The sequence below is a fragment of the Pleurodeles waltl genome, chromosome 11 (genome assembly GCF_031143425.1).
Source record: "Pleurodeles waltl isolate 20211129_DDA chromosome 11, aPleWal1.hap1.20221129, whole genome shotgun sequence".
In the NCBI taxonomy this organism is placed as follows: domain Eukaryota; kingdom Metazoa; phylum Chordata; class Amphibia; order Caudata; family Salamandridae; genus Pleurodeles; species Pleurodeles waltl.
In genome coordinates this window covers 358,437,154-358,452,456 of record NC_090450.1, presented here as the reverse complement: position 1 = coordinate 358,452,456, position 15,303 = coordinate 358,437,154, and the positions used below count along the sequence as shown (strand labels likewise).

General features: G+C 47.1%; 1 protein-coding gene across 1 annotated transcript in view; it reads left to right on the top strand.

The window, feature by feature from the left end:
• The window catches only part of LOC138266621 (allantoinase, mitochondrial-like), a 1,999,095-nt gene that overhangs the window by 1,334,511 nt on the left and 649,281 nt on the right, over positions 1-15,303 (top strand). Inside the window, exon 7 of the mRNA XM_069215446.1 lies at positions 5,841-5,934. Coding sequence (XP_069071547.1) covers positions 5,841-5,934 — 94 coding nt within the window. The remainder of the gene's footprint in view (positions 1-5,840; positions 5,935-15,303) is intronic.

Genomic DNA, 15,303 nt, shown 5'->3' with positions numbered 1-15,303 from the left:
CAATTTCAGCAAACCCCACAAAAATGCGTGCTACACGCCTTAGATGTTGCAGAATCTCATCATCCGTCAAATATATATCATCAACATATGATAACGCTTCAGGGTCCAACTCGTGCAGAATTTCAGTAACACGAGCCGTAAATAGTCCCGGGCTATTCTTATACCCCTGAGGCAAACGACAAAACTTTTTCTGAGAGCCAAACGCATTGAAACCGGTATAGTCCCGACTTTCGGGCGCTATATTTTGGCAGAAAAATCCATTTGAGATATCTAATGTTTTTTATTTTTTACGCACAATATTATTCATAAGCGCTGCGCTATGTGAATTCTGTATTGCATATGTGCGTGTATGTCCATTCAAATGTCTGTAATCCACCACTATCCTATATGAGTGGTCCGGTTTAGCAACTGGAAATAAGGGATTATTCATCGGTGAGACACAGGGTTCAATTACACCCTGGTACTCTAATTGTGTAAGAATTTTCCTAACCGATGCCCTTGCCTCAAATTTGATAGGATACTGCGGCTGCGGTTGAGGTTCGCCCTTTATTGGAATTACATGATAAGGTGATTGTCTATCCCACCCCACGTTATTTCTATATAGGGCAGGGGCCTGTGCTAGAGCCCAAGTTTTACTACAGGACTCCGATAGTTCTCTCGGAACAAGTGGTGAGAAGGAAGGTATAATAACCTCCTCCCCAACCGGACAGTCGCGAACAAAGTCAGGTGGCCAATATTGTTCGGCCAGCAGAACGTCATATGATTTTACCACATGGTCCCAAAAGATGGCGTGCACAATGCGGTCAATGTCCCCTTCTAATCGCAGAGTCACTTTATATACTCTCTCAGGATCAGAGACTCGCATATCCGCCGTTTCGACTTGTATGAAGTCATCAGTTGCTTTCACCTCCAGATGCTCTAGAAGACTCCGGCGAACTATTGTGACCTCTGCCGCGCTGTCTAACAGTGCTAACGCCCATGTCTTGTTCGTCAAGAGAACTCTCTTCTTGAGCGGCATGTCTAACTGAGACTGCTGCCACTTTCTTCTTTTTAAATTGTTGTTTTTGTTGCAGTGGTTTATCTTCTTGTTTAATAGAAACCTCTGTTGAGCGTTGTGAGTCCTGTCTCGGTTTCACGTACTCAGTTCTGCGCTCAGACCGCCCACCTCTCTCACTTCTCTTGTCCGAGGAGTCCTGAAAGGAACGAGATTGGCGTGTATCAGTATATTGATATCTATCAGGCGTCTTCAAATTATCCCTATTCCTGAGATTATACCTATTTTGCGGGGTCTCCGGTTGCGGAGACTGTCCCCCATCTTTCTTAGGTGTTTGCTGTTTCTTTTCCCAGCGCTTCTTAGTACCCTCAGGTTGCTGCTGTTTAGCATTATCTTTATTATTTTTACCCTGTAATTGGGGTTTTTCTGGTCTAGCTCCTAGGCTATCGCGACATATACTAGAATATGTTTCTGCTATTATTCTCTGGAGTTCCCGTTCCTGATTAATCTGTGGAACGTCCCGAAGACGCATTCGCACTGCTAGTGCTACTGCCTCTCCCTTGAGATTACTCAAAATAATAGAAGAAACTGCGGCAAAATTGCCCATCAACTGCATGCCCAAATCTAAGGCAGGGGCAGCCCCATATTCATCTTGAATTTGTTTAAGTACCTCCGGTAAATTAGCTAATGTCGGTGTACCGTGTGCCGTAGTGTAGAGCGCGGCAAATACCGTGCCCCAGGTATTACAAAGGTCCACCGGAGGAACCATCCCATACGGCAAACACATCGTCAAAATTCTATGTTTATCCTGAGGTCCCGTATGGGGAAATACTGCTTCCAGCGTATTAATTTTTTGTGCCAGCCAAAATGGAGTTTCCTCACGTTTAGCCGGTACTTTACCCATAACTGAGTGTACAGTGGCCGGATTAATACCCGGAACCACTGCCTGTGGGTGCGCCGGAGCAGCAAGCGCTGCGTTTGTGTTTAGTGTCTGCATTACAAATTGAACTAATCGTCTATATGTAGCCGTTAAGTCTGTATATAAACGACGAACTTCAGCCACTGCCAATTGAGCAACCGCAGGATGTGGTGTATATGTAGCCAATAAAGGCCAGGTAGGACCATCATTACTTAGTGGACCTAACCTAACTTGTGCTACTGTGTGTGGGAGGGCGCCATCAAGACAATTATGGTGTTCTTGATAAGATAAAGGTATCTCTAAGTATGCATAAGCCCTGTACTGTCTAGGGACATTCGCAACAGTGTATTCGTGAAAAGTGTTTGTACCCCCATCAACTGCCGGAAATACGACCCAAGAATAAAAAAGTTCTGTTCTATAGGCTGCATGGGCGTCCACCACAAAAGTGACCGGACCCCCCTGGACCGTCAGTCCATGTGCTATCAGATGTCCTGTGAGCGGTTGTCGCATATTAAGCGCTATATTCACAACATTCGGATTCGCCATTTGTAAAAACAGCACTAGGTCAGAGAAGGCACACCAATATCGGGGTTTTCCTTTCAAAGTTCAAGCTTGAACAACCAACCACTAAGTAATAGGATGCCTATCCCGTGGTGGCGGAAATCCTCAGCCCCACGGACGTCTCCGCTTACGGAACCGAGGAGTCAATATATATATGAGACCGAGAGAGTCAGCCGGACCTAAAAATTAGAGCCAGACCAATCGTTGGCGGCGCCATGTCGCGTGGGCTCTCATTATCCAAAATGAGACTACTGGATTTCTAGGCGGCAGGATCGATAACGGTGTGGGGGACTGATTCTGACCCACGTGTAAGGAACTCTGTCACCCTAAATCCGGTTTTTGCTCCGGCTAACTAGCAGTGCCTCATTTCTCCCACGGGGAAGAGATGATTGGGCAGCCGAGCGCATGACATCTTTGGTACTTCTCAGGGAAGTCGTGGTCACTCAGATCCAAACCAACTCTCTCACTTACAGTATGATCTCATATACAAATGACAAAGGCAGTATAAGTTTTATATAATGTTTTAATAAAACGACTGCATTTTAGATAATAAGGCGTGAGCCACAATAACCAGAACCATACAACACAGTAGGATTGAAATAGTCACCAGGAGAGTAAAACATAAGAACAAAGCTATCATAGTGTCTAATAGTTTCTACTCTCCCTCTGCTTGTTCTATTTCGAGCACAGCATGTTAAGCTTCTAACTTGCCTTTCTGAATCACTGGGGAGACATCAGCCCTCATACCTGAGCAAAGGCCTGTGATCTTTGTTCAACATCTGCAACAAGGCAGTCAGCGCTAGTTGTGGTTCCCTGGTCGGAATCTCCCTCTTGCGTGTATTGGGACAAGGAAGTGTTTTTATAACTAACATGTCAGCGTGATCACAAAATGTCCCTACGCAGAAATGCCAAAGACTAAACTCCTACCATGTCTATCGGCAATGTACCAGACTGTGGGGGTCATTCCGACCGGGGACCGCGGAAGCACCGCCAACAGGCTGGCGGTGCTTCCTGGGCCATTCTGACCGCGGCGGTAAAGCCACGGTCAGAAAAGGGCAACCGGCGGTTGCCCGACGGTTTACCCCTGGCCCAAGGAATCCGCCATGGCGGCGCTGCTTGCAGCACCGCCATGGGGATTCCGACCCCCTTCCCGCCATCCTGGTCCTGGCGGTAAATGCCACTGGCATGGGCAGTGCAGGGGCCCCCTCACAGGGCCCCATAATGATTTTCAGTGTCTGCAAAGCAGACACTGAAAATCGCGATGGGTGCCACTGCACCCGTCGCACACCAGCAACTCCGCCGGCTCCATTCGGAGCCGGCTTCATCGTTGCTGGGCCTTTCCCGCTGGGCCGGCGGGCGGCCTTTTGGCGGTCGCCCGCCAGCCCAGCGGGAAAGCCAGAATGGCCGCCGCGGTCTTTTAACTGCGGTGCGGTCATTCGGCGGTAACCGCATGGCGGGCGGCTACCGCCGGCTGCCGCGGTTGGAATGACCGCCTGTATCCTTGACTGAAGCACAGAGTGAAGAGGAATGTGTTATGGAGAACTCCAGTGCTGAAGTAGGCTAAACAGTGTGATATGAATATAAAACAAAACCGTAGAACTGGCTTTTTGAAAAATAACAGTACGAAGCCTAATAAAAGTATTTAGAGCAAAGTGCACAGAGGCTCTAAGCTGCAAGCAAATGAATAAAATATATCCAGGGCAAAGTGCACAAAGGCCTAAAGCCTAAAAGCTAATGTGCAAATGATACGTAAAACTAACCACACTACAGTCCCTTAGCCATAGGGGCACCACTGCACTACACTTTATACAACACATACTCAGAATTACCCATTGCTAGTTCAACACACCACAACCCGTACATATCGAAACCACACATTTACACACATTCGTGACACAACATACACACACCATACATAATACACCAACACACTGCATAACCACAACAAACAATACAACTACACTCTCACACACACCCACACCTCACCCAGCTACTCACATCGCATACACACATACACATACTGACTCACACACACAACTCACAGCACAACATGACAGGTACAGGTCCCCTGGCAATCTGAACACATGGACACAGTTGACAGGTGTGAATGTACCGTCATTGTGGTGCCAGCATTCATTTGCAAATGAATACTGGCACCATAATGACAGTTGTGTAGTGTGTGTTGTGTACCAGTGTACCTCCACCCCTGTCTCAACCAACTGTGTTCCTGTCATATGCATGTCACAGTGATTTAAAAAAATACTGTGATATGTATATGTCTCCAGTGGCCCCCACATCCTGTGCAGTGCCCACCCAATGTACCCTGGAAATGCTGCGTCCCTACCTTGTAGTCCATTGATAGAGGGGGGTCATGTTTTCTCCTTGGGTCGGTGGCAGTAGCAACGGCAAGTATTACCCAGTCGGGTCCAGTCAAAGACAGGATTTGGCAAGTGGTAAAAAGGTGAGTTCCCCCCCAATCCCCCCAATCCACCAACTAACTTGGTGGACCACCACTTTTCTCTTGAAGGTGAGGCACATCTAATTCTGCACAGTAGGAAGGCTGGCTGCGGTCCGGCCAGCATCCCCTTTTCCCTTACACGCCATTGATGCAGCCCGTGTTTCTTGGTGGAAACGGCGGTTCACATGCGGTCTTTCGTCAATGGGACCACTAACATCTAATTATGGCAGGCTGGCCACCGCAGCAGTGGACGAGTTTACAGTTGAAAAGTCGACAGCGGAACTGTTACTGCCAACATCTAAATCAGGCCTAAATTCATGCAAGATACTGGCAAATCACATTTTGGAATAAATAGGTAATGTCTTGCAGTTTCATCCATTTTTACAGAATGTTTCTGAAATTTTGTGAAACAAACTGCATAATTTCCACAATCTAGCTAGAAACTTCTTGATACATTTATCTGGTCACCAGTCAGGTATTATATAAACCATGCTGTGTTTTCAGCTGTTCAACCATCAAAGGATTAACAGCCAAGATTATGTACTCATATGTGCAATTGGGCTGGCAACCTGGTAAAACGGCCAACATGCACAACAAGTTGAAAAAAGCAGTGTCTGGTCCCGAACAAACAGTAGTGTGTGTTTCCTACTTGAAGCCCTGGAAAAACAGAAACATAGAATCGTATAAAAGAGAGAACTTGTAAATGTATACAAAAGCAATACTTGTTAAAATCTGAAACATGTACCTTCTGCTACAAGGAACGGCAGACTTCCCCCCGGATGAATTAGAGGATGGCATGAAATTGGTCCAATAAAGTTGTCCCTATTAACACTTTTTAAAATTTGTTACACAAATTTGTGTCCATTCCCCTCAATCTCTAACATGTTCTTTGTCTTCTCATTGTTTAGACTGCTCAGAGTACAACAACTTTCTGAAGTCTCGTCCTGATGAAATGGAGGTGGAGGCCATCCGAACTGTTGTAGATCTCTGCCTCCAGTACAAGTAAGACATTTGAAAATGTTGTCAAGTAAAAGCTACATGACTACACAAGTGGTCTACTTCCCCTGCTCCAAATACAACTCCACCTTCCTAGATGAATTTATATTTAGTTTTATTTATTTATGTAATTTTCTATAGTGCTTCTTCACCAGACCGTATTAGAACACTTTACAAAGAATTGTAACTACATAAGCAAGCTATATTTACATAAGGACACAAATACTCGTGACAAGGGCATGATTCAGAGGGGGAGGCCAAGGAAAAAGAGGGTGAGAAGGAGGTCAATATATGGTTTCTGTAGCAGATTATCATAAATTATGGAACAAGCCATAAGAAAGAAGAGCCAATGGAGAAGGGCTGAGCAGTGCCTTGGCCACAAATCTTAAAGATAATTGTCCTTCTACTAGGAATTGATAGATCAAGGATGACATTCCGATATAACTTGTAAACTGATAAGTCTCAAGCTTTTTTCTGAAGAACAGGATGTCTAGGGCCATTCTTAATGGGTCAGCAGAATGTTCTAAATGGCATGCACTGAACCAGAAAAAAAGGTTTTGTCTTTGAGCTGAGATGTTCAATAGGTCTGTTCAGTAGCTAGGGCTAGGTGTATGAAAGTTTTTGTATGTTAGACAACAGATTTTGAAATTGATTCAGGCTTCCAGGAGGGAGCCATTGAAGATCCCTCAGGATTGGCGAGGGGGTAATGAAGATTCCTTTTATTCATGATCCGTTGAGCTGGGGACTGGTGTTAGACTTTTCATCCTTGGCGTGGTCTCCCTTAACTTTTTGCCTCTGTTCCCCAGGTTGTTGATGTGTGCTGGACTCTTGATTTTTCAGTTTTTGCTACTCTGGGCACTTTACCACTGCTAACCAGTGCTAAAGTGCAGGTGCTCCTTTACAAAATGTAATTGACGTATTCATGATTGGCATATTTGATTTACTAGTACGTCCCTAGTAAAGTGTACTAGAGGTGCAAGGGCCTGTAAATCAAATGCTACTAGTGGGCCTGCAGCACTGGTTGTGCCACCCGCATAAGTAGCTCTGTAATCATGTCTCAGACCTGCCATTGCAGTGTCTGTGTGTGTAGTTTTAACTGTAAATTCGACTTGGCAAGTGTACCCACTTACCAGGCCTAATCCTTTCCTTTTCTTACATGTCAGACACCCCTAAGGTAGGCCTTAGGTGTAGGAAAGTATCATCTTGACTGGCATGTTACCCCCATTTTAACATGTATGTATGTTAGTTTTTGCCTGTGTCACAGGGATCCTGCCAGCCAGGACCCCAGTGCTCATAAAATGTGCCCTGTATGTGTTCCCTGTGTGGTGCCTAACTGTATCACTGAGGCTCTGCTAACCAAAACCTCAGTGTTTATGCTCTCTCTGCTTTTAAAATTGCCACTGCAGGCTAGTGACCAATTTTACCAATTCTGATTGGCACACTGGAACCTCCTTATGATTCCCTAGTATATGGTACCTAGGTACCCAGGGTATTGGAGTTCCAGGAGATCCCTATGGGCTGCAGCATTTATTTTGCCACCCATAGGGAGCTCAGACAATTCTTACATAGGACTGCCACTACAGCCTGAATGAAATAATGTCCACGTTATTTCACTGCCATTTCACACTGCACTTAAGTAATTTATAAGTCACCTATATGTCAAACCCTCACTTAGTGAAGGTTAGGTGCAAAGTTACTTAGTGTGAGGGCACCTTGGCACTAGCCAAGGTGCCCCCACATTGTTCAGGGCAAATTCCCCGGACTATGTGAGTGCGGGGACACCATTACACAAATGAACTGCATATAGGTCAATACCTATGTATAACTTCACAATGGTAACTCCGAACATGGCCATGTAACATGTCTAGGATCATTGAATTATCACCCCAATACCATTCTGGTATTGTGGGGACAATTCCATGAATCCCTGGGGCTCCAGGATGGACCCCGGGTACTGCCAAACTAGCTCTCTGGGGTTTTCTCTGCAGCTACCGCTGCTGCCAACCCTCAGACAGGTTTCTGCCCTCCTGGGGTCTAGGCTGCCCAGTCCCAGGAAGACAGAACAAAGGATTTCCTCTGAAAGAGGGTTTAACACCCTCTCCCTTTCGAAATAGGTATTAAGGGCTAAGTAGCCTCCCCCAGCCTCTGGAAATGCTTTGAGGGGCACAGATGGTGCCCTCCTTGCATAAGCCAGTCTACACCGGTTCAGGGAGCCTCCAGCCCCTGCTCTGGCGCGAGACTGGACACAGGAAAGGGGAGTGACCACTCCCCTGTCCATCACCACCCCAGGGGTGGTGCCCAGAGCTCCTCCAGTGTGTCCCAGACCTCTGCCATCTTGAATGCAGAGGTGGGAGGTCACAATGGAGACCTCTGAGTGGCCAGTGCCAGCAGGTGACGTCAGAGACCCCTCCTGATAGGCTCTTACCTGGTTAGGTAGCCAATCCTCCTCTGAGGGCTATTTAGGGTCTCTCCTGTGGGTTTCTTGTCAGATAACAAATGCAAGAGCTCACCAGAGTTCCTCTGCACTTCTCTCTTCGACTTCTGCAAAGGATTGACCGCTGACTGCTCCAGGACGCCTGCAAAACCGCAACAAAGTAGCAAGAAGACTACCAGCAGCATTGTAGCGCCTCATCCTGCCGGCTTTCTCGACTGTTTCCTGGTGGTGCATGCTCTGAGGGCTGTCTGCCTTCACCCTGCACTGGAAGCCAAGAAAAAATCTCCTGTGGGTCGACGGAATCTTCCCCCTGCCAACGCAGGCACCAAACTTCTGCATCACCGGTCCTCTGGGTCCCCTCTCATCTTGACGAGTGTGGTCCCTGGAACACAAGAGCTAGATCTAAGTGTCCATGACAGTCCAGTGGCCCTTCTGTCCAAATTTGGTGGAGGTAAGTCCTTTCCTCTGCACGCCAGACAGTTATCCTGTGTATTTCGTGAACTGCAGCTGCTAGGGCTTCTGTGTACTTTTGCAAGACTTCCTTTGTGCACAGCCCAGGTCCTCAGCACTCCGGCCTGCATTGCCCAACTCGCTGAGTTGACCTCCGACTTCGTGGGACCCTCTTTTGTTGTGCTGAGATGACTGCCGTGCTCAGATCTTCTGAATGCCTGTTCAGGTGCTTCTGTGGGTGCAGCCTGCTTCTGCATGGGCTCTCTGTGTTGCTGTCTCCTCCTCCAAGCAGCGACCTCCTGGTCCTTCCTGGGCCCTGGCAGCACCCAAAATCCTCTACTGCGACTCTTGCAGCTAGCAAGGCTTGTTTGTGGTCTTTCTGCGTGGAAAGAACTCTGCGTCCTCCAGCACGCCGTGGGACATCTTCTGACGGAAGGAGAAGTTCCTGGCACCTTCCGTTGTTGCAGAATCTCCGGCTTCTTCCACCCAGAGGCAGCCCCTTTGCACCTTTATCCGGGGTTTAGTGTTCTCCTGCCCCCCGGACACTTGCGTGACTCCGGGACTTGGTCCCCTTCCTTTGCAGGTCCTCAGGTCCAGGAATCCGTCTTCAGTGCTTTGCAGTCAGTTATTGTCTTTGCAGAATCCCCTATCTCGACTTTACTGTCCTTCTGGGGTAGTAGGGTGACTTTACTCCTACTTTTCAGTGTCTTGGAGTGGGGTATCTTGGACCCCCTTAGTGTTTTCTTACACTCCCAGCGACCCTCTACACACTACACTAGGCCTGGGGTCCATTCGTGGTTTGCATTCCACTTTTGGAGTATATGGTTTGTGTTGCTCCTATGCCTATTGTCTCCTATTGCATTCTATTGTGTTCTACAGTGTTTGCACTACTTTTCAAACTGTTTACTAATTTTATTTTGGTTTGTGTGTATATTTTGTGTATATTACTTACCTCCTAAGGGAGTATATCCTCTGAGATACTTTTGGCATATTGTCACTAAAATAAAGTACCTTTATTTTTAGTAACTCTGAGTATTGTGTTTTCTTATGATATAGTGCTATATGATATAAGTGGTATAGTAGGAGCTTTGCATGTCTCCTAGTTCAGCCTAAGCTGCTCTGCTATAGCTACCTCTATCAGCCTAAGCTGCTAGAACACTTCTAATCTACTAATAAGGGATAACTGGACCTGGCACAAGGTGTAAGTACCACTAGGTACCCACTATAAGCCAGGCCAACCTCCTACAGATGACAACCCTGGGGAGGGTCCTCCCACCGACCTATCTGTCAATAAGCCCCCTAGTATAACTGGTAGTGGGAAGGGTTCACACACAAGTAGGGCTCCCTTTACCCCTAGCGGCCAGGTCACTAGAGTGGCCCCTGTTAGAGATAGGTCTGCCTCTGTACACTCTCATGTTACCTCTGTTTCAGAGGCTTCACGTAATTCTAACCCTGAGGACCAGTCCCTATATAGGGAACTCAGAAAGCTGAGGTTAGAGGAGGCCAGACTGAGGCTAATGCAGCAACAGTTGGCCTTAGACCGGGAATCCCTGGCTGTCGAGAAAGAGAGGCAGGGTTTGGGGTTAGTTCCCCATGGTGGTAGCAGCAGTTTTAGAAATACAAATGTTAGGGCACCTTCATTTGATTCTAAAAATCTGCACAAAGTTGTCCCTCCTTACAAGGATGGTGATGACATCTATAAGTTGTTTGCTGCACTTGAGAGGGCCTGTAAAGTTCAGAGGGTTCCACATGTACAGTGGGCTGCTATCCTTCGATTATCCTTCTCTGGCAAGGGGAGAGACAGACTTCTTAATGTCAGAGAGGATGATGCATATAATTACCAAATTCTTAAAGGTGCACTTTTAGATGGTCTGGGCTTAACCACTCAACAGTACAGACTTAAGTTCAGAGAGACAAGAAAGGAGTCATCACAGGACTGGACAGACTTTGTATACTGTTCTGTGAATACCCTAGAAGGTTGGTTAAATGGCAGTAAGGTGACTGACTATGGAAGCCTATATAACTTGATTCTGAGAGAGCATGTCCTGAATAACTGTGTGTCTAACTTGTTGCATCAGTATCTTGTGGACTCAGATCTGACCTCTCCCCAAGAAGTTGGAAAGAAGGCAGACAAATGGGTCAGAACAGGGGTGAGCAGAAAAGCTCATACAGGGGGTGTCAAGGATGGCAAGAAGAAGGATGGTAAGTTACATGGCAAGGGTTGGGACAAAGATAAAAAGTGATCAGAGTCTTCATCAGGCTCACAAAAATCCTCTGTGGTGGTGGCTCCAAATCCTCTTCTCACAAATATAAGAAACCTTGGTGTTATACTTGTATAGCCAAAGGTCATTGGGCAACTGATCCTCATTGTCCAAAAAGAAACACCAAACCTCCCACCACCACACCCCAACTGCAACCACTAGCGCCCCTAGTAATAGCAGTGGTGGTGGGAAGAGCACTACTAACAGCCAGTCAAAGAGTGTAGCTGGGCTCACCATTGGTAATGTAGTTGGGGTTGGTCTAGTTAGGGAGATCACTGAGGCTCTTTTAGTCTCTGATGGTGACATTGACCTAGCCACTTTAGTTGCTTGTCCCCTTAATATGGATACGTACAAGCAGCCACCCCTGATTAATGGAGTTCAGGTTGAGGCCTAAAGGGACACAGGTGCCAGTGTCACCATGGTGATTGAAAAACTGCTTGTTCCTTAGCAGCACCTACTTGGTCACCAGTACCAAGTGACAGACGCCCACAGCAACATTGTAAACCACCCCATGGCTATTGTGAATCTCAATTTGGGGGGGGGAGGGGGTTACTGGTCCAAAGAAAGTTGTGATAGCCACTGATTTAACTGTAGAATGCCTGCTAGGCAATGATGTGGAGACTTCAGCTTGGGCTAAAGTGGAGTTGGAGGCCCATACAGCAATGCTGCGCATTCCTGAGCATATCTTTGCTCTTACCAGGGCTCAGGCCAAGAAGCAAAGAGGACAGGGAAACTTAGATCCTGAAAAAATGGACCAAGTGCTCCCAAAAACTAGGGGTAAGATGGGAAAACCCTTGTCCACTATCCCTCCCTCCACAGATGATTCCCCTTTTGAGGAAGAGGAATTCTCTCCCTGTGCAGAACCCACACCAGAGGAGCTGGAAGCTGATACAGCTGATCATTTGGGTACGGCGGGCCTGCCAGGGAAGAGCTGAGTGTGGCACAGCAAACCTGTCCCACATTGAAGGGCCTCAGACAGCTAGCTGTCAAGCAGCAAAATGGTGATGTCACTGACACACACAGAGTTTATTGGGAGAATAATCTCATTTATACTGAAGCAAGGGACCTAAACCAGGAGCCACCGAAAGACTGGTCGTCCCCCTTCAGTACAGGGAATTCCTCCTAACTCTTGCTCATGACATCCCTTTAGCTGGGCATTTAGGCCACAGCAAAACATGGGACAGACTTGTTCCACATTTTCACTGGACCCATATGTCAGAAGACACAAAGGAGTTGTGTCGCTCCTGTGTCACCTGCCAAGCCAGTGGAAAGACTGTTGGCACCCCAAAGGCCCCCTTAATGCCACTACCAGTGGTTGGGGTGCCTATTGAAAGGGTAGGGGTTGATAATGTTGGTCCCCTCAACCCTCCAACAGCTTCTGGCAATAGATTTATCTTTGTGGTGGTGGACCATGCCACAAGGTACCCAGAAGCTATCCCCTTAAGGGCCACTACAGCTTCTGCAGTGGCAAAGGCCCTCCTAGGAATCTTTTCCAGGATGGGCTTCCCTACGGAAGTGGTGTCAGACAGAGGTAGTAACTTCATGTCTGCATACCTAAAAGTAATGTGGAAGGAGTGTGGTGTTACCTACTAGTTCACCACCCCTTATCATCCACAGACTAATGGACTGGTTGAGAGGTTTAATAAAACTCTCAAATGTATGATTATGGGACTCTGAAAAACTCAGATGGAGATGGGATGTCCTATTACCATGCCTACTTTTCGCCTACAGGGAGGTACCCCAAAAAGGAGTGGACTACAGCCCCCTTGAACTCCTATTTGGTCACCCTGTTAGGGGTCCCCTTGCTCTTGTTAAGGAGGGTTAGGAACAACCTTTAAAAGCTCTGAAAAAGGACATAGTGGAAAGACCAGCAAAAACCTTCTGGCAAGCCAAGAGCTCCAAAAGCAATGGTTTGACCAGAAGGCTGTCCTGACAGAGTACCACCCAGGACAGAAGGTGTGGTTATTTTAGCCTGTGGCCCCAAGAGCACTCCAAGACAAATGGAGTGGACTTTATCTAATTGTAGAGAAATAAGGTGAGGTCACCTTCTTGGTGGACCTGGTCACTGCCAGAAACCCCCTCAGGGTGCTTCATATCAATCGTCTAAAGCCTTACTATGACAGGGCTGACTTAACCCTGATCATGGCTATAGATGAGGGACAGGAAGAAGAGAGTGACCCTCTCCTTGATCTCTTCTCCAACACTGAAGCTGATGGCTTAGTGGAAGGAGTGGTTCTGGAAGACTGCCTTACTGCTGAGCAGAAGGAAGACTGTAAAAATCTCCTTGATCAGTTTTCTGAACTCTTCTCACTCACACCTAGTGCAACTACTTGGTGTGAACATATAATTGACACTGGAGACATATTACCTGTCAAAAGTAAAATTTACAGGCAACCTAACCATGTCAGAGATTGCATAAACGTTTGGAGGCCCCGCAAAAGGCAGGCCTAACTATCAAGGCTTCAAAGTGCCAGATAGGGCAGGGAAAGTGGTTTATCTCGGCCACCTGGTAGGCGGAGAACAGATTATACCACTTCAGGGGAAGATTAAGCCCATTATGGACTGGGCTCCCCCTACAACTCAGACCCAGGTCATAGCCTTTTTATTTCTCACTGTGTATTACAGGAGGTTCATTAAGAACTATGCCTCCATTGCAGCACCTCTTAATGACCTTACCGGTAGGAAAATGCCTAAAAAGGTATTGTGGACAGCTAGCTGACAGAAAGCTTTTGAGGAGCTTAAGCAGGCATTGTGCTCTGCACCTGTCTTAGAGAGCCCAAACTACTAAAAAAAAATCTTTTTTCAAACAGATGCTTCCGAATTAGGGGTAGGGGCTGTACTATCAAAACTGAACTCAGAGGGCCAGGATCAACCTGTTGCTTTCATTAGCAGGAGGGTCACCCCTTGAGAAAATCATTGGTCTGCCATAGAGAGGGAGGCCTTTGCTGTAGTCTGGGCACTGAAGAAGCTGAAACCCTACTTCTTTGGAACTCACTTCATTGTTCAGACACACCACAAACCTCTATTATGGCTCAAACATATGAAAGGTGAAAACCCTAAATTGTTGAGGTGGTCCATTTCCCTATAGGGAATGGACTAAACAGTGGAACATAGACATGGGAGTACCCACTCCAAAGCAGATGGACTCTCCAGGTATTTCCACTTACACAATGAAGACTCATCTGGGCAAGGTTAGCCTTATTGTCCCTCATTGGGGTGGGGGTGTTGTGTAGGAAAGTACCATCTTCTTTGGCATGTTACCCCCATTTTTACCTGTATGTCAGTATGTTTTTGCCTGACTCAGTGGGAATCTGCTGGTCAGGACCCCAGTGCTCATAGTGTATGGCTTAATGTGTGTGTCTGTATAGTGCTTGACTGTATCACTGAGGCTCTGCTAACCAGAACTTCAGTGTTTATGCTCTCTCTGCTTTTATATTTGTCACTGTACGCTGGTGACTTCATTTACCAATTTCAGTTGGCACACTGGACCCCCCTTATAAGTCCCTAGTATATAGTACCTATGTACCTTGGGCATTGGGGTTCCAGGAGATCCATATGGGCTGTAGCATTTCTTTTGCCACCCATAGGGAGCTCAGACAAACCCTTATACAGGACTGCCACTGCAGCCTGCGTGAAATAATGCACACGTTATTTCACAGCCATTTTCACTGCACTTAGGTAACTTATAAGTCACCTATATGTCTAACCTTCACTTGCTGAAGGTTAGGTGCAAAGTTACTAAGTGTGAGGGGACCCTTGCACTAGCAAAGGCACCCCCACATAGTTCAGGGCCATTTCCCGGGACTTTGTGAGTGTGGGGACACCATTACACGTGTGCACTACATATTGGTCAATACCTATGTGTAGCTTCACAATGGTAACTCCGAATATGGCCATGTAACATGTCTAACATCATGGAATTGTCCACCATTCCACATCTGGTATTGGGGGGGGCAATTTCATGCATCCTGAGGGCTCCACCATGGACCCCCAGTACTGCCAAACCAGCTCTCTCAGGCTTGCACTGCAGCTACAGCTGCTGCCACCTCACAGACAAGGTTCTGCCCAGTCCCAGGAAGGCAGAACAAAGCATTTCCTCTGAGAGGAGGATGTTACACCCTCTCCCTTTGGAAATAGGTGTTACAGGCTGGGGCGGGGTAGCCTCCCCCAGCCTCTGGAAATGCTTTGAAGGGCACAGATGGTGCCCTCCTTGCATAAGCCAGTTTACAC